This window comes from Ornithodoros turicata, chromosome 3, assembly GCF_037126465.1.
Source record: "Ornithodoros turicata isolate Travis chromosome 3, ASM3712646v1, whole genome shotgun sequence".
Taxonomy (NCBI): Eukaryota; Metazoa; Arthropoda; class Arachnida; order Ixodida; family Argasidae; genus Ornithodoros; species Ornithodoros turicata.
In genome coordinates, this window is record NC_088203.1 from 5,838,844 (window position 1) to 5,864,924 (window position 26,081).

General features: G+C 45.0%; 1 protein-coding gene and 1 long non-coding RNA gene across 3 annotated transcripts; one reads left to right on the top strand and one right to left on the bottom strand.

Moving 5' to 3' along the window:
- Positions 1-1,629: 1,629 nt before the first annotated feature.
- On the top strand, positions 1,630-24,982 carry LOC135387888 (natterin-3-like). Of its 2 annotated transcripts, none has more exons than XM_064617086.1 (4): positions 1,630-1,744; positions 6,296-6,361; positions 23,684-23,895; positions 24,647-24,982. In XM_064617086.1, the coding sequence occupies exons 2-4, from the start codon at positions 6,346-6,348 to the stop codon at positions 24,896-24,898; spliced, it is 480 nt and encodes a 159-aa protein (XP_064473156.1). In that variant the 5' UTR covers positions 1,630-1,744; positions 6,296-6,345; the 3' UTR covers positions 24,899-24,982. The 2 variants fall into 2 exon arrangements, with proteins under 2 accessions (XP_064473156.1, XP_064473155.1); XM_064617085.1 differs by lacking the exon at positions 1,630-1,744 and adding an exon at positions 4,592-4,642.
- On the bottom strand, positions 4,918-11,865 carry LOC135387889 (uncharacterized). Its single transcript, XR_010421260.1, has 3 exons — positions 8,342-11,865; positions 5,973-6,845; positions 4,918-5,148 (listed from the first exon to the last, which is right to left on the bottom strand). It is a non-coding gene; the product is annotated as an uncharacterized LOC135387889 (long non-coding RNA).
- Positions 24,983-26,081: the final 1,099 nt, after the last annotated feature.

The following is a 26,081-nucleotide window of genomic DNA, read 5'->3' on the forward strand; positions in this document are numbered from 1 at the left end:
ATTAGTGCAACGCTCGAGAAGTGTTGCACTTAACGGGGTTTCGTGCAAGCGGACCCAGGAAATGCCTTTTCGCTTTTCCTGTCTGGAACAACAGTGAATAGTATACTGGAGAATGCAGATCAGCGGTTATTTTCCTTTTCTATTTTTTTTTTTTTTTCTCGGTTGTGTCTTGCATCAACTTGGCCAGCACCCGTGCTCGTATAACAGTTTCTGCGCCTTGAAAAGACTGCTTTTGCTTCTTATTTTACTATTCCCATCGTAGCAGTGAATGTATTTCGCAATGGAATGACGTAACTGCGTAGGCTTTCATTTTGTGTAAAAGTGCACGCACAAGCACGTGAGCACGTCAGTTGTATTTATCGGTCGGAGTTGGAAAGAGGGAAAACTCCTTTCCAGTCAAGATGTACAGCGTGTCTCAGTTAAATTCCCGGGACAAATAATGCGCGAACGGGTGCACCAATCGAAGAACTTTCTTTTTTACAAGTATCTGTCCTATACCACCTACAGGCTGCGCACCGTGTTAATAAGTGGGAGGCGCTCATTATTTCAATAAAAGTTCAAATGAGTAACTTCTAAAGCAGGGCGCCGTCGGCATTAAAATGCGAACTGCCTCTTTTGGGACCTTCAGTGGACACCACACTCCCTTATCCACCAACGAATTACGTGTTCTAGAGCTTACTTAGCAATGGGGAGTGCTGAAGAAAAAAATGGAAAGCATGTGATATCAAGATACATACTATGTGATTAACTGCGTTTCGTCCTGGCGATCATAACAGAGAAAGGGCGCATATCAACCAAATAAGCGGGGTGGGGATTAGCGTAGCCTGCCTGACGCCGTTATTTTTTCCTCCAGCACACCCCGTTGTGAATTAAGCCCCTGAACACCTAATTCATTGGTGGATAAGGGAGTGGAAGAGCGTCCTTTTGGCGCTTCACCGCGACAAAAATATGTAAACCGAAACCAATTAATTACTGCAACAAGTATGACCCGCTTGGGTACCAGATTTTTCTCTAAATGGTGTCCACTGAAGGTCCCAAAAGGGGCGGTACCAATTTTAATGCTGATGGCGCCCTGTTTTAGAAGTTATATGGTTTTCAAGAAACTCATTTTGATCTTTATTTAAATAAGTAGCGCCTCCCTGCACTGATCCACGCGGTGTGCTTGTAGGTAGTATCAAACAGATACTTGTAAAAAGGAAAGTTCTTCAATAGGTGCACCCGTTCGCGAAATATTTAGCCCGGGGATTTAACTGAGACAGCCTGTAGGACGTTGCACAATCAGCGAAGGGAAACAATGCGGAACTGTCCATCACCGCGGAAATTTCCAAGGAAACGAAGGGACGGTAAAGTGTCGCAAAAAAAAAAAAAAAAAGAACAAAGGAAACCCAAGCAGCAAAATGGGGGGTACTGAAAGTCGAGTGCAATAGGGGTGGACGGGTAGGTGGAAGGCCTTGAACAGACTCTCGAAACTAAAGAACATTGATAAGACACATACCGTCCACCCCTGTTGCACTCGACTTTCAGTACATTGTGCTGCTTGGGAAAATGAAACCCTTTATCGCTTGTCTGAAGTGTTTCCGAGACGTGCCGTCGTCGCTGCGTCACGGGGTGTATTGCCATCGAGGCGGAAGACCTGTGTGTCACGTTGGCCTACTTTAAATAAGGAGATAACCACAGCATAGCTTTATATTGACCGTGCAGTGTGTGCCCGCACCCATTTCAAGACGAGCATCTCTCCATTGAGGTGAGTTGACTATTTTACATTTCTCTCTTTTCCTGTGTGGTCAGGAAAACTCACCCACCTTCGATACTACAGTCCATTGTCGTGACCAGAGTTATATAGTTACAATTCAACTTACTTTCCAATACAAACCCAAATTGCGTACTTTCTTATACAGGGTGTCCCAGAAAACGTGTCATTGAATTATAATAAAAAAAACTACGCCACCTAGAATCATGCGGTCAACGGCATTTGTTATTAGGTATTTGCCACCTTGTAAAGTTAATGTCATGTACCCAAAGTTTAATTATGGAAATATTTGCGAACTCAACTCGGAAATTTGCCAAGTAAAGGTCACTTTTTTACCCCACCAATATGAAGAGCGTGCCGAATTCACTCAAATTCATGATAATTCACAGTGATATTCACGAGCTATCCCATCGGAAAAAATAGCCGAACATTATGCTTTTCGGGGCACCGGACCATAACGCGCGATGACTTCTTGAGCGCAATCGCTCTCAGTGCGACGAAAGGAGGTTCCGAAGCCAGCCCACAGAGTGATAGTAGAAAAAGTAACAGTTCCTAAAATTCGGAGACAACAACAACAACAACAACATAGATGAATGGATGATGATGATTAAAATTCGGAGAGGGAAAGCATTATCCCAGCGAAAGTCGGACGTGATAAGCCGTGCCTGTTTTATCTCTTTCTGCGATGTCGGGGAGGGCTGGGTTTCCAACCTCCTTTCGTCGGACTGACAAAGACTGCGCTGAAAAAGTCATCGTGCGCTATTCTGTGCGACCTCCGTAGAGCATGATGTTCGGCTATTTTTTCCGATTGGATAGCTCCTGAATATCCCTGTCAATTATCATTAATTTGACTAAATTAGACACGCTCTTCACGTTGGTGGGGTAAAAAAGTGGCCTTTACTAGGCAAATTTCCGACTTAAGCTCGCAAAAATTTACATAATTAAACTTACGTTACACGACATTCACATGAGGAGGTGGCAAAAACCCAGTAAGAACAAATGCCATTGACCGCATGACCCTAGGTGGTGTAGTTTTTTTATTATAATTCAATGACACGTTTTCTGGGACACCCTGTATATACGTATGATGCACGTATTAAGTATGCGCATACCTAAGTTTCAGCATGCGCTGTAAGTTTCGTAGTGCATGTGTGTATGCCTGCCTATTGTTTCACGAATAAATATAGTCTACCATCGTAACTGCAAAGCTACGCTGTTTGTCTCGGTCACAGCGTCCCGGTCCCGATTTACAGTGACTGTTGAACTATACTTATTCACAATACACGAAGTGAACGCGGTGTTGCAAGGCAACACGCAATAACAAATAACTTACCTGTCGACAGTCGTTGACCTGGTATCGGGTACTAGGCCTTCGGACTCTCGAATAGTTTCTACACCAAGAAGCAGAGCACAAATGTTGCGCAGGCATCTTCCCTGGCAGCTGTGACTGTTCGAGGACACTCACATGATACAGCTTGCGTTTTTAAATAGAAAAAATCGGAACTCATAGAGCAACCCAACAGATACGAGACGGGCGCCGGCGACTCCGTGGACAGGAGGTTTTTTTCTTTAGCATAAGTCTTAAACACAGACGGTAAAGACGTATTATCAACTGAGAATCTGTGCGTCTAGCAAAGGTAAACGGACAACGTGTACAGGTGGTCTCTATTTAGCACACCTCTTTAACAGATACGGCGAAGACGTACTATGAACAGAAAAACGATGCGCCTTGCAAACGTAACTCGACGACGTTCACAGGAGGTTTTCTTGAACGAATGTGTCTTTACTTCTTTAACAGAGATGCCGAAGACGTATTATAAACGGAAAATATATGCGCCTTGCAAACGTAAACGGACGACGTTTGCGGGAGGTTTTTATTAAGCACACGTCTTTAACAAAGACGGCGGAGACGTATTATAAACGGAGAAAACGATGCGTCTTGCAAACATTTACAGCAGTGGCGGACCCAAGGGAAGGGGGGGGGGGGCGGTTGGGCGATCGCCCCCCACAACGTCAGTCTATACATTGGATTGCTCTCTCCCCCTCCCCCACTATATACGCGCTCCTACAAAGAAACCGCCTCCACCCCAAACCGAGGGTCTGGGCCCGACCCAGACTTACAGGAGGTTTTCTTTAGAATGTCTTTCACGGAGATGCTGTGGACGTATTATAAACGGAAAATCGGTACATCTTAAAAACGTTTCCTAAATTGCGCATACTAGTCGTCGCTTTGACGTCCTGGTTCTATCCCAATTTAACCAAATAAAGACATTTTTGCGACCTTTTGTGCTACTAGGGAGGATAACGGCACTGCTTCATGTCTAGCCCAAGTTGTTTCAACATATGTTCTGTAACGTCATGCCTTTTGTTCTTGAGCCCAGGAATGGTAGTAGAGATTGAAGGTATCGAAAAGACCCACGGAGGGGACCTGGGTACGACTGATCTGCCAAGAAAGGCCTGTAGCAACGGCTCTACAGCAGCCATGCAGCGAGAAATGTTGCTCTGAGGTTCGAAACCAACCGGTGTCCGCGGTGTTCCGTGACAAGGCGTAGATTACGGCGCACAGTTTCTCTGAGACGTAAGACCTCTACTGGCTGCTCTCTGGCCTCTGACACGACCGTACGCGTTTCAGCGGCGCGGGGTACACCGTGGCAGATCCTCAAGCTTCTGGCCAACATACACCGAAGCCTCTGTTCAGAAGTTATTGATATGCCGTGTGACCGGGAGGCTGTAGAGAATGGTTCCTCGAGCCAATGCCCCATAAATCGATAGGAGCGATTCCCGATCAATCCCTATGCAGCGCCAGCGAAGTGGGAAATGACATTGGTCCAGCGTTGAACTTTCGCTTCAAGGTGCCTGATATGGGCGCTCCACGAGAGATTGGCATTCAAGGTAACACCCAGGAATTTATGGCGCTTCACTTTGCTCAGTGTATTATTGCCTAGCGAAAGAGAGAAAGCGCTCATGCGTTTAAGCGTGAATGGGAGCACAACTGTCTTCTCAGCCGAGATGTCCATGCAGGCCTTGGTGAAGTAATGCTAAACAGTATCCAACGAGCTTTGAAGGCGGCATGGAATCGCTGGCCTTGAATTGCCGGTGGTCCAAACGCACACATCGTCTGCATATTGTCACGAAGCGAAATGGGTCGGCGAGTCGTCGAATAAACAGCGAACGGTTTATTAGACTACTTGGTAGCAAAATACAAGAGTGATAGCTGTCTGAACACAACTGAGTCCAAAGAATGAATGCTCCAGCTTGGAGCGCACAAGCATTTAAGCGTCGCGCCGAAAAGTCTAGAAACAGCACGTGCGTTTGCCAGAGAGCAGGCGATGTGTCTGGAAGCTTCTTGCTTCTTCTTCAGCATGCGCCGGGATGAGATGTACCGTTTCGTGCCTGCCCTGGAAGTTTCGCGATGATGATTCGTGGCAATATATTAATTATAAAAGTTAATTAACGGCTGCACTAATTACTGATACAGCACAGCCTTTCGACAGTAGGCCCCACTGGGAGCAGATATACTCAAAGACCTTTCCGAAAGAAAAACAATAAATCACAAATCTAAAAAAAATTCGCCGAGTCTAACGCGACGCACCCTGTATTTGACTCTGCCATGGTATGAGGGAGCCTGCATGAGTCTTTCCATATGCGTTCGACCCCCCCCCCCCCATAGTAATTCGTTCAACACAATTTCGACACAATTTCTATCCAGGGGAATACACCTTTCGAAATGCAGCCTGCACTCTAAATCTTTTCACACCTTTAAAGGTGTAACAGCGTGCATGGCGCACGCCTCTTTAGGTGTAATTTTGGTAACATCATAATGGAGCACGGTTTCGCACAATTTTTCTTTACTCGAGTGTTGTCTGTCCTGCAAAAATTCAGTCTCGCAACATCTCAACATTGTTCAACAGTATTGTAGACACTTGCGCGTGCTCGATTATCGCTAGCGATGGATATATGCATTAGCTCGTACCTACGATATCCAAGACATAATGACAGCAAGATTTGCACTGACACTTGATCTTTAGTAATGCTTTCCAAATTTTGTAAAATATCATCCTGGAGATGCAATCTTACGCAACCAGGTTGAATGTTCATAGCGCACACCTTTAAAGGTGTGAAAAAGTTTACAGTGTGTCATAAAATGGCAAAATAGGTTTGTACAATGTACATCTTCCAGCTAGTGTCAACTTGGCACTTGCTGCACAACTGATACACTTACTTGAGCCTGCTCTTCGTTTTTAGGGCAATGGCTGTAGCACTTTTGAAATGTGATGTGGGCAAGCTTTCGCATGTCCCGTCCTACAGTTGGCAATGCGACTGATAGAACATGAAACATTAGTACACAACTTGTCATGCCTGCGTTAAGTGAGCGCTGTCAATTGCTTATGATGCATGCATCGTTAAGGAACGGACAACGCAGACACATGCAGTGTCCGTCCGTCCGTTGCCTTTCCGGGGTAGGTAAACATGTATTCGTTTGACCAACACGCTATTTTTGTAGTCTCATTACTCTGTTATTATACGCACTATTTGGTTCTCTAGGATACTCGAAGAGTGCCTTCTACCCACTGCTCAGTTTCAACAGCTGCACAATGTCACTCCTTTCAAGTGAGTATCATGATATTGTCACAAAAGTGTGTCAATGGTGTGTGAAAAACCATGTCCGAAAACAGTCGCCCGTATTAGTAGTAAGTACTGACCACGCGTATCCGGAAACGCTACAAGCTTCTGGACGCCATTAATTAGCAATTAGAGCTAATTGGGACCCCCCCACATTAATCAGCATCATCCAATGAGTCATCACACTAATTGGGGAGCGTCTAACTAGTGTCCAGACCACCCTGTGCGTTTCCGGATAAACGTGGTCATAAAAAATAAAAAAATAGATAGAGATAGAGTGGAGAGAAGGAGTTTAGTTGAAGATCAACGACGCCATCTTGAAGGAAGCGGCCCGGAAAGGCCGCTGACCATCGCCGGGCGACGGAGCACAGAGGCAGGTTGCAAAGCATCCCAGCTATGACCACAAGTTCCGGACATCCTGTGACGTCAGCTGTGACGTCATCATGGCATGTCTGGGCAAGTTAGGACAGCTCTGGACATGCAAGGAGAAAAACACTCTTAATACAGAGGCTGGGAAAGCAAGAGTATGCAAACCATCAATAGCTAACAAGAAAAAACAATTAGTTACACAACAAATGAGCCCACCAGAACAGGAGCGCAGAACCATGCGACTGCTCCATCCGAGAGGCAGGCAGAGAACTGACTCGTAATGGTTTTTTTTCTCCTGTATAAAGCCCCGCAGCTGCATCCCCTAGCGGTTACTTTCTCAACTAACCTCACAACAAAATTATTAAGAATCACGCCAGCGCTACTCCCGTTCCCAAGGCAGAAGATGATAGAAAATTGCGGGAATGCCCGGACAACAGCAACCAGCACTGGCACGAAAATCGCAAACAAAGCGGCAACAAAGATGGCGAAAGCATTAGTTACACAACAAATCACCTCACCACAGTAGGAGCGCAGACCGATGCGACTGCTCTCGTCGACAGCCAGGGATCAAGTGACGACGGAGCGAACGACCGCACGTCTTCTCCCAACGAGAGCCAGAGGTGGACTGACGTAAGCGCCACTCTACGGGTGCTACGCATGCGCGCGCTCCTAGCGCCCTCTGGGCGCTCCTACCGCCACCTGCGAGAGGCTAAGAGTGAAGAGCATTCCTGCGCCCCCTGCTGGCCGTTCTCATTGGTCGTGAGGCTAAGAGAGAAGAGCATTCCTGCGCCCCCTGCTGGCCGTTCTCATTGGTCGCGACGTCATCCTATTGTCTCAGGGCTACCCTGTTTTTTTCCACTAATGCTCCTTTGGTCAATCTACAATGAAGCCACAGTATGACGTCATCATGCAGCTGCGTGGCTCAAGGACGCGTACGTTCTAGACAGGGGACATATTATTTATTGAATCACTATCCCAAGATTATTTCCTTTATTATTCTATAACAACTGAATAGGAAACTATTGCAGTAGAGCACCATGCATGAAAGCTGATCGTAGGAATTCCAAAGTCTTACTAAATGAGACTTGATGCGTATACGAAGAGGGGAGTCAAGTCCTGTAGATCACATAAACAAAATACAGAAGCCGACACTGAAGATTTTTGTTTAAGTTTAATTTGTACAAGCTTTCGCGTGGAGGTCCACGCTTCCTCAGGTACGGTACCTGAGGAAGCGTGGACCTCCACGCGAAAGCTTGTACAAATTAAACTTAAACAAAAATCTTCAGTGTCGGCTTCTGTATTTTGTTTAAATGAGACTTGCAAAAGAACAAAATATCCTAACACGTAACTCCATCAACGGCAAATAAGAGGACTAGGTACTCAACAAATCAACACAGAGTACGGGTAAACAGGAGCGCAGAACTCAGGGCAGCACTATCGTCAAGACAACAATGTTCCTTGTCAAAAGAGAAAAATTACAAAACGTCAACACAGGAAAGCATGCATATCGGGGCATGTCAGAACACGTCAGCACAAATTGTACGACTGCTGGGCAACAGAGGAAAACAAACACTTGAACAGAGTGAAAAAGACACTCACCATCATTTTTCCCGTTCACAGCATTCCCTCATTGTAAATCCGCTTGTCACAAAATCCACCTGTATCGTCGAACACCATTCACCAGTGACGAACCACACATCCGCACCCCATCAGAGGCAGACAGAACCCCACCGAAGCTACGCTCTTCCACTGACGGCCAACGCCAGGAGCAGAATTTGCGTGTCGAGACCCGTCAGTGTCCAAGAGAGAAGTGAATCCTTGCGCCCCCTGGAGGCCGTTCTCATTGGTCGTGACGTCATCCTATTGTCTCAGGGCTACACAGTTTTTTTCCACTAATGCTCCTCTAGACAAGGTCAACCTGAAACAATAGTCTCTCGGTATGTGGTCATCATGCAGGTGCGTGGCTCAAGGACGCGTACGCTCTAGACAGGGCACCTGTTATTTATTGAATCACTATCCCTAGATTATTTCCTTTATTCTACTATAATGATTGCGTAGGGAACTATTGCAGAAAAACACCATAGACAAGAGGAGATTGTAGCATTTCATTCCCAAAGTCTTACTGTACAGGAAAAAAAAAATGGTTCAGCAAGACATAAAGTCACACACCTGTCCCCCTCGCGGTTACTCTCTGAACTAAATGAATCGCAAAATTATTAAGAATAGCTCTACTCCCATTCAAGGCAGCACTATCGTCAAGAATATGCCTTGTACAAAAAGAAAAAAAACTACATGCAGAAGGAAAGCATGTCAGAACAAGCCCAGGCATGTCAGCACATGTTTCTCAGACAAGGGGGAAAAAGCGAAAAGAAACAAAGAAGGAAACCAGCATCAAACTATTTCTAAGCACACGCACTCCTCTTATTCAAAAACAGTGCTCATCATAAATCTGCCCAGGACAATACACACTATTTTTCTATTGCCACACTTTTTTCCAGTAACGGTCAATGCATTGCTACAGACTGTGTGACGTCATCACATCCTGTCTGAAGAAGAAGAAGACACCGGCAAAGACTCCTATTATTTATTGAATCGCAAGATTATTTCCTTTGTCCTACTCTTAATGACATTCATTCTCTCATTAAAATTCAACAAAAAAGCACCCTACATATTAACGATTTTCACCCCAAAGGCTCATCATGGTCATTAGAATTACAGTAAACTACCACTGCTCTTTTAAAATAATAATAAGTGAAACCACTCAACATCACCTCCAGGCTTATGTAATACATGACCCTTTCTATGCTCACACATTCGTTGTCTGAGGCTACACCTGCGAGCAAAAAAGGCGCGGAAGCTGGGTGGGCAAAGTTCCATTCGCGCATTGCGAGCATAAAGGCGGGAAAAGCCTGGGAGCAAAGTTCTATTCGCGCATTCCAAAGCACAAGACAGAACGCCTTTACGGGAACACGATAGCATTCCTATACTATATTAATGATTATTGCATTGCAGTTTAGAAAAACTACAACTAAACTATAATTTTAGGAGCCCATTAAAATTCTACTTTCTATGGAAACTATAATTGCCCTATTACTTGGATCGCTACTAATGAAGCGCTCCAATTTTTTCTCTCTTCCCATTTCAGCCTTGTCATGCAGGGAAGCAGACTCATATCCAAAATAATTAATTTACACTGAGGGTGCCGTGCTTCAGGAATTCCTATCCTGCGCTCAGATGCAAGCATTTCTTCACGGATACCTTTAACAGCTGACTTCCTCAACATATCGAACACCCAACAAAATCAAACAAACAACCCCACTTCCACTGGTAGAACACTATTTAGCTTTTACGCAGGAGGCTTTCTTCTACATAAAAAGTAGAGAAAATAAGAAAAGAGCAGAAAAAAATTGCGTGCACTTTTGCTTGACTTAAAAAACCTGAATCATATGCCAATAAACCAAGAAAAAGACACTCATGTCTGGTATCTGATAGTGCCACATACACAGACGCATTGCCCTTGCGTAAAGAAAGCACAGGACAGGGATACACAAATATCCTTAGGTGAGCAGTGAAAAGGCTTAAGACCTCAGGTCACCACACATCGCCACGCGGCTAACACAACATGACACCAACAACATACTAGCGGCGGGAAGAACTGCAACACTGCTAAACAAGTCCAGACATGCCACGATGACGTCACAAATCAGGGGGAAAAAAAGCACAGGCATGCACGCACAGAGGACAACGCATTAAACACACGAAGCGCTCAGGAATAATCGTAGCGTTACCGCACATTGCTACGAAGCTCAACGTCTAACACAAGACGGCAGCAACAAGATATTAAAGGATAAACATTGCAACACTACTGAACAAGTCCAGACATGCGACATCGCATACAAAACACTGCTCATCGGGGAAAAGGCCTAAGCCCGCGGCGGATCATCATAGAGCATACACAACTTCATTTTTCTATTTCGCGTAAACTAAACGCGGTCTGCTTGGAAAACGACGTACAAATTTTCTTAAGGAGCAGAGAAATATATCTACTCCGTGCTCAGATACCAGCATTTCTGCTCAAAAATCTGCAAAATTAAACACTGCTTACTTCGTCAAGATATCGAACAAAATCAAACAAACAACCCCACTTCCACTGGTACAACACTATTCAGCTTTTACGCAGGAGGCTTTGTTCTACATAAAAAGTAGAGAAAATAAGAAAAGAGCAGCGAAAAATTACACGCATTTGCGCTCCAATAGCTGTAACTGCAAGAAACCGTAGCGCACACCAATAAACTGAGAAAAAGACACTCATGTCTGGTATCTGATAGTGCCACATACACAGCCGCATTACCCTTGCGTAAAGAAAGCACAGGACAGGGATACACAAATTTCCTTAGGTGAGCAGGGAAAAGGCTTAAGACCTCAGGTCACCACACATCGCCACGCGGCTAGCACAACATGACACCAACAACATACTAGCAGCGGGAAGAACTGCAACACTGCTAAACAAGTCCAGACATGCCACGATGACGTCACAAATCAGGAAGAAAAAAAAGCACACGCACGCACGCACAGAGTACAACGCATTAAACACACGGTGCGCTCAGGAATAATCGTAGCGTTACCGCACGTCGCTACGAAGCTCAACGTCTAACACAAGACGACACCAACAAGATATTAAAGGGTAAAAATTGCAACACTACTGAACAAGTCCAGACATGCGACATCGCATACAAAATACTGCTCATCGGGGAAAAGGGCTAAGCCTGCGGCGGATCATCATAGAGCATACACAACTTCATTTTTCTATTTCGCGTAAACTAAACGCGGTCTGCTTGGAAAACGACGTACAAATTTTCTTAAGGAGCAGAGAAATATATCTACTCCGTGCTCAGATACCAGCATTTCTGCTCAAAAACCTGCAAAATTAAGCACTGCTTACTTCGTCAAGATATCGAACACCCAACAAAATCAAACAAACAACCCCACTTCCACTGATAGAACACTATTCAGCTTTTACGCAGGAGGCTTTCTTCTACATAAAAGTAGAGAAAATAAGAAAAGAGCAGCGAAAAATTACACGCACTTTTGCTCGCATAGCTATAAGAGAGAAAAATAAAATAAAATAACGACGCACACGCTAATAAACTGTGACAAAGACACCCATTTCTGCTATCAGATAATTATTGCATAATGCTAAATACTCATTTGCATTGGCCCTGCGTGAAGAAAGCACAGGACAGGGATACACAATCTATCTTAAGCGAGCACGGAAAGTCACTTCTACTCGAACAGCTTAATACCATAAAGTCTGAATTTTTGCAAAGAAAATAAAGCTTGAACAGCGCTACGAAGGTGACAGACACATACTAACAAACAAACAAACACTTCTTCGAGTCTGTATTATCTTTAAAAAATAACGAAAGCACACAAAAAAAAATCAAATCGGCTAGGTAGCCTACCAGACGTTGTGCCTTAAAGTTGGCTGCACGCAATGCGCGGAAGCATGCTGTGAAGCCAACTTGCGGTTTTGCTGGATGCACATGAAGTCCGATTCCAATTGGAAATCGCGCTAAGGACGTGCCAAACGTGGAATTTTCGCAAAATTAATCCCAATACCTGGAATTCTGTTCATTTTAGCGGGAATGCTGGCGCTTGTGCTCCATTATTCGAAATTTTCGAATATTCGAATTTCTCGATTATCAAATTTTCGAATACGAATAGGGTTCGAATATCAACAATATTCCAACGATATCCGAAATTTCGAATATTCGCACACCTCTAGTGAATACTGACACTCAACGATATATAACAAAAAAACAAACAAATCCATTCTCATGAACTCTCCTCTGCCGAGCGGCTTTCTCCTGCTCTACCTGGATGCTGACTTTTCCCCCCCTCACCTACATTCTGAGTAAAAGCAGTGACAGAAGAAAAGAACCGCGAAAAATTACACGCATTTGTGTCACAGGACAGGGATACACAAATTTCCTTAAGTGAGCAGGGAAAAGGCTTAAGTCGTACCGCTCAGGAATAATCGGAGAATCGCCGCTTATCGCTACGCGGCTAGCGCTTGAACAGCGCTACGAACGTGACAGATACATACTAACAAACAAACAAACAACAGCAGGACCGGCGTCGGGCACTCATAAAATACCCTGCCCAAAACAAAGACTTCGCCAGGTTCGCGAGGCAATTCCATTAAAAACGCTCGTCCTATCCTACAGATAGCAATGCAAACGCGACTGCCCTTATTTTTTAAACCACTATTTCACGCAATAGTACATAAATGTATCACTCGTGTCACACGAAAAGGCAAACACTTACCTGTCAAGTGGGGTCCCAGCGCGTGCGCGCGCGCACACACACACAGGCACACACACACACTAACATTTTCACACTCACAAACACAAAGTCTATTTTCACAACCACATAAATCCATATTATTCCTCAGGTCAATAATTATCCTGCCATCGCCAAAAGACGGCACAGACATGTATGCTTACGCAAGACAATCGGTCCTCGTTCCGGATGTAATAGGATATCGCCACTCGGCCGGCGCGAACCAATAAAGAAAGAAAGGAATGCATGTTCGCTACGAAGAAAACGGTGCCGTGCTTCTACGCAGCGATCATTATACAGACGCGTAAATGTGAACATCATTCGCTACACACTGTAGCTCATCATTTTAAACCAAACCGTGTTCATAGGTCTTCACTAAATAGGTGAGCCGATAATGACTCCAAATAAAATAAATAAAATAATCATTCCATCATCGCTGGCTGCAAGCTTGGGTACCCAACAGAGCAGCGCGCTCCTATCAACACGCCTTGGGCTGACCTTACACACCCTAAGCCTTTTCTGAATACATTCTGCCGGCGCTGGAATAAAAGATTTATCGCGAGGGTACTACGATGTCAGCTCTGTTGCTGTTTAAGTGATAAAACAGTGCGCCCGAACCGCGAAGCGCCGCGCGGGCCCGGTCTCGCGGTTTGGACTCGCGACGCGCGCGATTCCCCGCGGCGCGAGCGCAACGCGGACCCGTTCTCGCGGTTTGGACGCGCGCGATTCCCGTGTGAGCGCACTGTTTTATCACTTAAACAGCAACAGAGCTGACATCGTAGTACCCTCGCGATAAATCTTTTATTCCAGCGCCGGCAGAATGTATTCAGAAAAGGCTTCGGGTGTGTAAGGTCAGCCCAAGGCGTGTTGATAGGAGCGCGCTGCTCTGTTGGGTACCCAAGCTTGCAGCCAGCGATGCTGGAATGATTATTTTATTTTATTTTATTTTGAGTCATTATCGGCTCACCTATTTAGTGAAGACCTATGAACACGGTTTGGTTGGTAAAATGATGAGAGCTACAGTGTGTAGCGAATGATGTTCACATTTACGCGTCTGTATAATGATCGCTGCGTAGAAGCACGGCACCGTTTTCTTCGTAGCGAACATGCATTCCTTTCTTTCTTTATTGGTTCGCGCCGGCCGAGTGGCGATATCCTATTACATCCGGAACGAGGACCGATTGTCTTGCGTAAGCATACATGTCTGTGCCGTCTTTTGGCGATGGCAGGATAATTATTGACCTGAGGAATAATATGGATTTATGTGGTTGTGAAAATAGACTTTGTGTTTGTGAGTGTGAAAATGTTAGTGTGTGTGTGTGCCTGTGTGTGTGTGCGCGCGCGCACGCGCTGGGACCCCACTTGACAGGTAAGTGTTTGCCTTTTCGTGTGACACGAGTGATACATTTATGTACTATTGCGTGAAATAGTGGTTTAAAAAATAAGGGCAGTCGCGTTTGCATTGCTATCTGTAGGATAGGACGAGCGTTTTTAATGGAATTGCCTCGCGAACCTGGCGAAGTCTTTGTTTTGGGCAGGGTATTTTATGAGTGCCCGACGCCGGTCCTGCTGTTGTTTGTTTGTTTGTTAGTATGTATCTGTCACGTTCGTAGCGCTGTTCAAGCGCTAGCCGCGTAGCGATAAGCGGTGATTCTCCGATTATTCCTGAGCGGTACGACTTAAGCCTTTTCCCTGCTCACTTAAGGAAATTTGTGTATCCCTGTCCTGTGACACAAATGCGTGTAATTTTTCGCGGTTCTTTTCTTCTGTCACTGCTTTTACTCAGAATGTTGGTGAGGGGGGAAAAGTCAGCATCCAGGTAGAGCAGGAGAAAGCCGCTCGGCAGAGGAGAGTTCATCAGAATGGATTTGTTTGTTTGTTTTTTGTTATATATCGTTGAGTGTCAGTATTCACTAGAGGTGTGCGAATATTCGAAATTTCGGATATCGTTGGAATATTGTTGATATTCGAACCCTATTCGTATTCGAAAATTTGATAATCGAGAAATTCGAATATTCGAAAATTTCGAATAATGGAGCACAAGCGCCAGCATTCCCGCTAAAATGAACAGAATTCCAGGTATTGTGATTAATTTTGCGAAAATTCCACGTTTGGCACGTCCTTAGCGCGATTTCCAATTGGAATCTGACTTCATGTGCATCCAGCAAAACCGCAAGTTGGCTTCACAGCATGCTTCCGCGCATTGCATGCAGCCAACTTTAAGGCACAACGTCTGGTAGGCTACCTAGCCGATTTGATTTTTTTTTTGTGTGCTTTCGTTATTTTTTAAAGATAATACAGACTCGAAGAAGTGTTTGTTTGTTTGTTAGTATGTGTCTGTCACCGTTCGTAGCGCTGTTCAAGCTTTATTTGCTTTGCAAAAATTCAGACTTTATGGTATTAAGCTGTTCGAGTAGAAGTGACTTTCCGTGCTCGCTTAAGATAGATTGTGTATCCCTGTCCTGTGCTTTCTTCACGCAGGGACAATGCAAATGAGTATTTAGCATTATGCAATAATTATCTGATAGCAGAAATGGGTGTCTTTGTCACAGTTTATTAGCGTGTGCGTCGTTATTTTATTTTATTTTTCTCTCTTATAGCTATGCGAGCAAAAGTGCGTGTAATTTTTCGCTGCTCTTTTCTTATTTTCTCTACTTTTATGTAGAAGAAAGCCTCCTGCGTAAAAGCTGAATAGTGTTCTATCAGTGGAAGTTGGGTTGTTTGTTTGATTTTGTTGGGTGTTCGATATCTTGACGAAGTAAGCAGTGCTTAATTTTGCAGGTTTTTGAGCAGAAATGCTGGTATCTGAGCACGGAGTAGATATATTTTCTCTGCTCCTTAAGAAAATTTGTACGTCGTTTTCCAAGCAGACCGCGTTTAGTTTACGCGAAATAGAAAAATGAAGTTGTGTATGCTCTATGATGATCCGCCGCGGGCTTAGGCCTTTTCCCCGATGAGCAGTGTTTTGTATGCGATGTCGCATGTCTGGACTTGTTCAGTAGTGTTGCAATTTTTATCCTTTAATATCTTGTTGCTGCCGTCTTGTGTTAGACGTTGAGCTTCGTAGCAATGTGCGGTAACGCTACGATTATTCCTGAGCGCTCCGTGTGTTTAATGCGTTGTCCTCTGTGCGTGCATGCGTGTGCTTTTTTTTCCGCTGATTTGTGACGTCATCGTGGCATGTCTGGACTTGTTTAGCAGTGTTGCAGTTCTTCCCGCCGCTAGTATGTTGTTGGTGTCATGTTGTGTTAGCCGCGTGGCGATGTGTGGTGACCTGAGGTCTTAAGCCTTTTCCCTGCTCACCTAAGGATATTTGTGTATCCCTGTCCTGTGCTTTCTTTACGCAAGGGCAATGCGTCTGTGTATGTGGCACTATCAGATACCAGACATGAGTGTCTTTTTCTTGGTTTATTGGCATATGCTTCAGGTTTTTTAAGTCAAGCAAAAGTGCACGCAATTTTTTGCTGCTCTTTTCTTATTTTCTCTACTTTTTATGTAGAAGAAAGCCTCCTGCGTAAAAGCTAAATAGTGTTCTACCAGTGGAAGTGGGGTTGTTTGTTTGATTTTGTTGGGTGTTCGATATGTTGAGGAAGTCAGCTGTTAAAGGTATCCGTGAAGAAATGCTTGCATCTGAGCGCAGGATAGGAATTCCTGAAGCACGGCACCCTCAGTGTAAATTAATTATTTTGGATATGAGTCTGCTTCCCTGCATGACAAGGCTGAAATGGGAAGAGAGAAAAAATTGGAGCGCTTCATTAGTAGCGATCCAAGTAATAGGGCAATTATAGTTTCCATAGAAAGTAGAATTTTAATGGGCTCCTAAAATTATAGTTTAGTTGTAGTTTTTCTAAACTGCAATGCAATAATCATTAATATAGTATAGGAATGCTATCGTGTTCCCGTAAAGGCGTTCTGTCTTGTGCTTTGGAATGCGCGAATAGAACTTTGCTCCCAGGCTTTTCCCGCCTTTATGCTCGCAATGCGCGAATGGAACTTTGCCCACCCGGCTTCCGCGCCTTTTTTGCTCGCAGGTGTAGCCTCAGACAACGAATGTGTGAGCATAGAAAGGGTCATGTATTACATAAGCCTGGAGGTGATGTTGAGTGGTTTCACTTATTATTATTTAAAAGAGCAGTGGTAGTTTACTGTAATTCTAATGACCATGATGAGCCTTTGGGGTGAAAATCGTTAATATGTAGGGTGCTTTTTTGTTGAATTTTAATGAGAGAATGAATGTCATTAAGAGTAGGACAAAGGAAATAATCTTGCGATTCAATAAATAATAGGAGTCTTTGCCGGTGTCTTCTTCTTCTTCAGACAGGATGTGATGACGTCACACAGTCTGTAGCAATGCATTGACCGTTACTGGAAAAAAGTGCGGCAATAGAAAAATAGTGTGTATTGTCCTGGGCAGATTTATGATGAGCACTGTTTTTGAATAAGAGGAGTGCGTGTGCTTAGAAATAGTTTGATGCTGGTTTCCTTCTTTGTTTCTTTTCGCTTTTTCCCCCCTTGTCTGAGAAACATGTGCTGACATGCCTGGGCTTGTTCTGACATGCTTTCCTTCTGCATGTAGTTTTTTTTCTTTTTGTACAAGGCATATTCTTGACGATAGTGCTGCCTTGAATGGGAGTAGAGCTATTCTTAATAATCTTGCGATTCATTTAGTTCAGAGAGTAACCGCGAGGGGGACAGGTGTGTGACTTTATGTCTTGCTGAACCATTTTTTTTTTCCTGTACAGTAAGACTTTGGGAATGAAATGCTACAATCTCCTCTTGTCTATGGTGTTTTTCTGCAATAGTTCCCTACGCAATCATTATAGTAGAATAAAGGAAATAATCTAGGGATAGTGATTCAATAAATAACAGGTGCCCTGTCTAGAGCGTACGCGTCCTTGAGCCACGCACCTGCATGATGACCGCATACCGAGAGACTATTGTTTCAGGTTGACCTTGTCTAGAGGAGCATTAGTGGAAAAAAACTGTGTAGCCCTGAGACAATAGGATGACGTCACGACCAATGAGAACGGCCTGCAGGGGGCGCAAGGATTCACTTCTCTCTTGGACACTGACGGGTCTCGACACGCAAATTCTGCTCCTGGCGTTGGCCGTCAGTGGAAGAGCGTAGCTTCGGTGGGGTTCTGTCTGCCTCTGATGGGGTGCGGATGTGTGGTTCGTCACTGGTAAATGGTGTTCGACGATGCAGGTGGATTTTGTGACGAGCGGATTTACAATGAGGGAATGCTGTGAACGGGAAAAATGATGGTGAGTGTCTTTTTCACTCTGTTCAAGTGTTTGTTTTCCTCTGTTGCCCAGCAGTCGTACAATTTGTGCTGACGTGTTCTGACATGCCCCGATATGCATGCTTTCCTGTGTTGACGTTTTGTAATTTTTCTCTTTTGACAAGGAACATTGTTGTCTTGAAGATAGTGCTGCCCTGAGTTCTGCGCTCCTGTTTACCCGTACTCTGTGTTGATTTGTTGAGTACCTAGTCCTCTTATTTGCCGTTGATGGAGTTACGTGTTAGGATATTTTGTTCTTTTGCAAGTCTCATTTAGTAAGACTTTGGAATTCCTACGATCAGCTTTCATGCATGGTGCTCTACTGCAATAGTTTCCTATTCAGTTGTTATAGAATAATAAAGGAAATAATCTTGGGATAGTGATTCAATAAATAATATGTCCCCTGTCTAGAGCGTACGCGTCCTTGAGCCACGCAGCTGCATGATGACGTCATACTGTGGCTTCATTGTAGATTGACCAAAGGAGCATTAGTGGAAAAAAACAGGGTAGCCCTGAGACAATAGGATGACGTCACGACCAATGAGAACGGCCAGCAGGGGGCGCAGGAATGCTCTTCTCTCTTAGCCTCACGACCAATGAGAACGGCCAGCAGGGGGCGCAGGAATGCTCTTCACTCTTAGCCTCTCGCAGGTGGCGGTAGGAGCGCCCAGAGGGCGCTAGGAGCGCGCGCATGCGTAGCACCCGTAGAGTGGCGCTTATGTCAGTCCACCTCTGGCTCTCGTTGGGAGAAGACGTGCGGTCGTTCGCTCCGTCGTCACTTGATCCCTGGCTGTCGACGAGAGCAGTCGCATCGGTCTGCGCTCCTACTGTGGTGAGGTGATTTGTTGTGTAACTAATGCTTTCGCCATCTTTGTTCCCGCTTTGTTTGCGATTTTCGCGCCAGTGCTGGTTGCTGTTGTCCGGGCATTCCCGCCATTTTCTATCATCTTCTGCCTTGGGAACGGGAGTAGCGCTGGCGTGATTCTTAATAATTTTGTTGTGAGGTTAGTTGAGAAAGTAACCGCTAGGGGATGCAGCTGCGGGGCTTTATACAGGAGAAAAAAAACCATTACGAGTCAGTTCTCTGCCTGCCTCTCGGATGGAGCAGTCGCATGGTTCTGCGCTCCTGTTCTGGTGGGCTCATTTGTTGTGTAACTAATTGTTTTTTCTTGTTATCTATTGATGGTTTGCATACTCTTGCTTTCCCAGCCTCTGTATTAAGAGTGTTTTTCTCCTTGCATGTCCAGAGCTGTCCTAACTTGCCCAGACATGCCATGATGACGTCACAGCTGACGTCACAGGATGTCCGGAACTGGTGCTGCGATGCTTTGCAACCTGCCTCTGTGCTCCGTCGCCCGGCGATGGTCAGCGGCCTTTCCGGGCCGCTTCCTTCAAGATGGCGTCGTTGATCTTCAACTAAACTCCTTCTCTCCACTCTATCTCTATCTATTTTTTTATTTTTTATGACCACGTTTATCCGGAAACGCACAGGGTGGTCTGGACACTAGTTAGACGCTCCCCAATTAGTGTGATGACTCATTGGATGATGCTGATTAATGTGGGGGTTCCAATTAGCTCTAATTGCTAATTAATGGCGTCCAGAAGCTTGTAGCGTTTCCGGATAAGCGTGGTCAGTACTTACTACTCGTATTATGTCTTCGAAATCAAATTCACGACGCGTGTGGAGGCTGCGCATTATCGGCATGACTGGGAGCACAGCTGGGCTTCACATTTCCTTGGCGGAGGCGCAGCACCTGCGTCTGTCGCTGGGTCGGTGCTGGTGGTAGCAGCTTGCCGTTGGCCAGTCACTGTTGGCCTCATAGCTGCGGGTCGTGCATACCCAGCAATTCGGGACAAAACGTAAAGCTGGCTTCACCTGATACTGCTCCCATAGAAGCCATGTATAAGGAATAGAAAAACGCGTTCTGGCTTTGCATTCGTTCGCTAGTTGGATGTTGCCTGTGTCACAGGAAAGCGTATTGTGCAAGATTCGTTGACGAATATTTAGAGTTCTTCGAGGTTCCATTTTGATTGCAAATTTCCAACGTGTAAAGGAGGCTCCACGCGACGTACTGAATCGCTGGTTCAGGACCCTGACTTAGTGAATTAATATAAGTGCACCATGCATTTTCCAAGAAACTCGTGAGTTGACTGCTCTGTATGGATTCTCAAACGCCGTACAGGAAAACAAGTTCGCAGGTTTGTCGTGCATGACAAGAAAGAAAAGAACAAAAAGGAAACCAAAAGAGAAACAAACAAATATCTTACTGCCGTGAAACTCTTTCTGCGATGCACGCAGCTTGTGGGGAAAATGGGCCAGTGGCGCGCAAGCAAGGAATATCGTGATAAACGAGCACAGAAGGCGATACCAGTCGATTTCTTTCGCTTTCTAATAGGTTGGTACTGTATGTAAAACACATATCACCAACCTATGGGCGCATTGAAAATCGTAGAGCACGTGTAGCACATTTGCTGACACTGCTCTTCATTGGAAAGCAGTGTGTTGTTTTTCTCGTGGTGACACTTTTAAATGTAGATTTGTGGCTGGCTTCTGTGAGGCTCCTTTGAAGTTCCAAGCTTTCCAGCTGGAGTTGTCGAGGAAGCTATACACCTGGGTGCCCCAGCGTGGGGTTCCTTTGCATATGTATGTTCCTTGGCAAAACAGATCCAGCTGCTCCTACAACGCCAAGTCCTGAATAATCTATGAAAACGACAAATAAAATGGTTAGAAGGAACAATGGTGATATTCCGATGGGTAATGGTAACGTCCCCCCAGCCACGAACATCTGTTTGTTATGTCCCGAACACACAGAAGCGGTCTCGCCACCTTTAATGCTCCCTACCCCGTTCATGAATCAACTAATTTGTACAGCCATTATATATGTATTGGTAACGTTTTGTTTGCGCTACTTCGCTGGAGGTATTTCTGACCGTTCTTCCTCTGTTTCGTTGGTAACGTGTACTGCTCCATATTTATGTATGTGTCATTTGCGACTCAGTTGGCCTAATTGGCTTTTGCGCCACAAAAAATCCAATCATCATCTATTCGGTTGTCATGATCCCGTGTTATTTTGTACAAGCCTGACATTCTGCCGCAGGCGCGCAAAAAAAAAAAAAGAGAAGCATTCAGACATAGTATCACCGGTAATTTCTTGCGGAAATGACGTCAGTGTCCTTGCTTTCGAGTCAAGCGCTCCAGAGATTCCCATAGGAAACGTGCTTTGTGATCGCTGCATATTTAAAATGGGTTCCCAGTCGCTTCATGGGGTGCTTCATCACCAGGAGCGATACTCTACCGCAGTGCTGGTGATGATGTGAGGAATGAAATAATGAACCTTTCACAATAAGGGTCCAAGTCCTATGGTGTCCAAAAAGGGTCAGTTAAAGAGCTTTGAGGGCGGAGCGTATACGTGGGCTGGATCTGGCCAGGGGCCAAGCAATTTTGTGTGTGAGAGAGAGAGAGAGAGAAGACGAGAGTCCAGCCGATTTAGGGTACATTTATGCTGCAGCATCGCTGCTGGCACATGGCCCATCGCTGTTTGGCGATGACGAAACAAACATGTATCTCTGTGGGTGCGTTCATGCTGCAGCATCGCTGCTTGCCAAAGATGCACGCCATGATCATCGCCACAACAATGCTGCCAAACATGTTTGAACATGCCCGGGGACTACCTGACTTCTGGCGATGACAGGTCAAACACAGAGCTTTCTGTTGGTGCATTTACCCTGCAGCCTGGCTGCTCGCTTATCCTCGCCGCTGCTTGCCGCTCTGCTCGCTGCACCTAGGAATGTAAACATGTTTGTCTTCCTGGTATCATTGATGACTGGCGTCTTGAAATCCGACCTGCGATTGGTTGTGATGAAGTCGGTTTCCTCCTTCCCACTTTTCCTCGTTTCCATCCTTCCACAGTGAACGCTGCTAGGCGACTGATATAGCGAAAGCGAGCAGCATCTTGAGCAATCTGCAGGGTAAACGCACCCTAGCGGTTATGCGAGCAGCGATGTGCTTGAAGCTGCAGCGAGCAGCGATGCTGCAGCATAAATGTACCCTTAGAGACCGGGAGAGAGAGAAGGTTGGTACTGTGGGCAACGAAGAAGAATGTGCTCTAGATCTTCTACAACACCGCAGCGACATCAGCTAGGAGAGTCCACGTGTCTCAAGCGGTAACGCCAATGAGCCGTAAAGGCCACAACGGTCGAGTCGGATTCGATGAATGTACGCAGAATCTTGACGAGGCCTGTTTCGCGGAGTGCGGAAAGCGAGCGTTGGATCAACTCTTCTCAGCATATACCGGGTGCTCCAGTTAGATCCCCGGCTAAATAATACGCGAACGGGTGCACCTGTGGAAGAACTTTTTTTTTTACAAGTATCTGTCTGATACCATCCTACAAGCTGCGCACCGTGTGAATGAGTTGGAGGCTCTCATTATTTAAACAAAAATTCGAATCAGTTTCATAAAAATAAAAAAAACGTAGCTTCTAAAGCAGGGCGCTGTCTGGATTAAAATGGGTAATACACCTTTTAGAGAAAAATCTGCCACCCAAGCGGGACAGTTGTTGCAGTATATAATTGATTGGTTTCGGTTTACATATTTTGTCGCGGGTGGTCGCGGTGAAGCTCAAAAGAACGTGCTTCATTGCTGCAATTCATTGGTGTAAGAGCATAATTCATTGGTGGACTAGGGCAGAGCTCTGGATTAAGGAGTGGAAGAGCGCCCTCTTGCGTTTCACCACGACCAGCCGCGAAAACAATATTTAAACCGAAACCAGTTAATTACTGCAAGAAATGATCCGCTTCGGTGGCAGATGTTTCTCTAAAAAGTGTCCACTGACCTCTTTAGGCACCACAGGACTTCGCCCGTTATTGTGAAGGTCCCAAAAGGGGTAGTACCCATTTTAATGCCTGCAGCGCCCTGCTTTAGAGGTTATGTTTTGTTACGAAATTCATTTGAATGTTATTTAAAAACGAACGCCTACCACTCATTGACGCGGCGCGCAGCTTGTAGGTTGTGTCGGACAGATACTTGTAACATCAAAAGTCCACTTGTGCAACCGTTCGCGAATTATTTACACCCGCTACGTCACAAAAAAGGAAGGTGAAGAAAAAAAAAACACGAAAGAAGCACCATATTGGTCATTGAGATACAGTGGAGGACCCTACAAAGGACGACACTGCTAATGTGAAGCCCGAAATTTTGACTTTGCATGGGTTACGAAGTTCGCGGTTCGCTCCGTGAGACGTATTCAATGTACGTTACGTAAATAAGTTGAATGATACATCATGACATGACGAGTATGATACATCATTTGCTTCCAGAGATAGGCTCCGAAGACACCTGTCGCTGGGTCGACTGCAGTGACGGCAAGGTTCCCGAGGACGCTGTGGCCGGAGGCAAGGACTCTGGTGAAACCCTTTTCGTTGGTAGAGCTGAACATGAGGGTGACGCGCTTCCTGGAAAAGTTGTGCCGTCCCACAAGGTGTGCTACGTGGCGTACGGGGGAAGTGAACATGCGAAGAGTTCGTACCAGGTAAAAGAAAAAAGCAAATTTTGTAACAACAACCAAGCGTTCTGACTTTCTTGAGAGACTCAGGTCTGATGAACAGCCTGTGAACTCAGTCGTGAAATCTCATTCTTCTTCTGTGCCCCACTCTCACCTTCAACGCATTAACCTCATGCTTTCTTTTTAAAGTCATCTTCTGTGATTCATCTCATCATTCCTTCACCGTTTGTTGGTCATCTTTTTTTTGTCATCTTTGTCTTTAATCTACCTCATCCTTCTTTCATCATCTGGTAGTTTTTCGTTTTTTCCTACTCCTTTTTCTTTTTCTTTATTTCTTATTTCGTAATTTTCTTTCTTTATTTATTTATTTCTTTTTCGTACTTCTTTTTCTTTATTTCTTATTTCTTTATTTTCTTTATTTATTTATTTATTTCTTATTCCTTCTTATTTCTTTCTTTCTTTCTTTCTTTCTTTAATTATTCTCTTTTCTTTTTATTTATTTCTTATTATTTCTTATTTCTGGAATAGCAAGCCGACGTCCCGTTTGGCTGACCTTTCCCCGTTTTTTTTTTTCCCCTTTTCGTCTAATAAACATATCCCCCCCCCCCCCAAGCGTTCAGCGTTGTCAAAAAGGCAGCTTGGATTGTAAACTACGAACGCGGGATTGTGTTGCTTCAGTGACCTGCTACTTTTGTTTTGTTGCCCATGCAAGAGGGCTTCCTCGTAAGCTCCGAAAATAAACCCCAATACCCGTTGTCATATTCATCTTCCTGAACAGGTACTCGTGCCTCAACAAAAGAACAAGTTTGACTGGATCCCAGAGTCTGGCGGACGGCTTCCTCCAGACGCAGTCCTAGGAGGAATGACAAAGAGCGGCGAGCCACTCTACATAGGTCGGACGTCCCACAACGGGACAACAACCAATGGCAAGATCCACCGCTCGCACGGCTGCCTCTACATCCCGTATGGTGGACAAGAGCATGCTTACCGAGATTACGAAGTTCTTGTCTGCCGCCCTACTGAGTCCTGAGCTAACAACAATGACGAGACGGAATGATTTGCTAGCTTGGAGCGTAATAAACAGAAATGCGTAGAGGTATTCGCCTTAAAGAACCGTAAGGGTCGTGTGACTTCAATTGTTGGCCACTGTCAGCCAAACTGAGCACAGCTCGCTGAGCGCCTTCAGACCTGATGGGGACACCCCTTTTGGGTCGTCTCGTGAGATCAAGATGGCCGTTAAAGCAAGAGAGACAACGGTTTCGCACTTGTAATATTTAAAATTGCGCATGAGGGGAAAACGCAGACAGCATGAAGAGACTGAAAGCGGAACTGATTAATTTTTCATGATAGAGAAGGTCCCACTGGTCTTTTTCTTTCGTGATTATTGTGGGCCATGACAAGATGTCTGCTTTTCTATTTCCAACCTGCGCATATGTAGGACGTGACCAACCTTGCATGATTATCACGGGATATTTCTTCCTATGTGTGGCACTATACCGAAAGAGCGCACGCGGTCCTGAGAACGTCCCCACAGTGTCATCGTCCTTCAAGGTTATCCTCAGGACGTACTGAGGATAACACTTTCGGACTGTCCGTGAAGAGCCATTCAGGTACGTCCTGTGCCCGTACCTGTGGGTAGCTAGCGGGACGAGAAATATTACTTTGTTTACCTGTTTAGTTTACCTGTTTAGTTTACCTGTTCAGACTTTCTAAACACATTTGAGACCCGATTGACATTTTTCTGAAATAAAGGGCCGTCCAGGGTAAAATTATCTGCATCTAAAACGGATGACTGTCAATGATAAATGGAGCGCATTACTCGTGGTATGGAGAGAAACGCGTGATTCTGTCGCACTGCTTTTGACTGTTAAAGCTCCTAACTGAACGCCTCAAACAAAAAAGAGTAAGAAACATACACTTTGCATTGATGTGGACCTAATACTTCAACCAATTCCTCACTTTGAGTATCCTTTCTTTGCGTAATCGAAAGGCGGGCAGGCCTCTCGAACGTACGGACGATCGCGTTATAAGCAATAAACAGTGTCTGTTTTGGCTTCGGAATAGAATTCTAGTACCTTTCGGAGTGGGTCTCTCCGACTTCGCGCCCCTGACAAGATTTTTTTCTTTTTTTTTCGTCTTTTATATTCCTCTCTGCTTTCTCTTTAAACCGCTGCGCTCGTTGTCCGTTATGAATTGTATTAGAAACAAACAGC

Bases quoted from the DNA above. Each gene is read 5' to 3' on its own strand.
- LOC135387888 (XM_064617085.1), top strand. From the start codon at position 4,612: ATGGGCGCTCCACGAGAGATTGGCATTCAAG. The intron at 6,362-23,683 runs GTGAGTATCATG...ATTTGCTTCCAG, and splicing joins CACAATGTCACTCCTTTCAA to AGATAGGCTCCGAAGACACC. The intron at 23,896-24,646 runs GTAAAAGAAAAA...CTTCCTGAACAG, and splicing joins ATGCGAAGAGTTCGTACCAG to GTACTCGTGCCTCAACAAAA.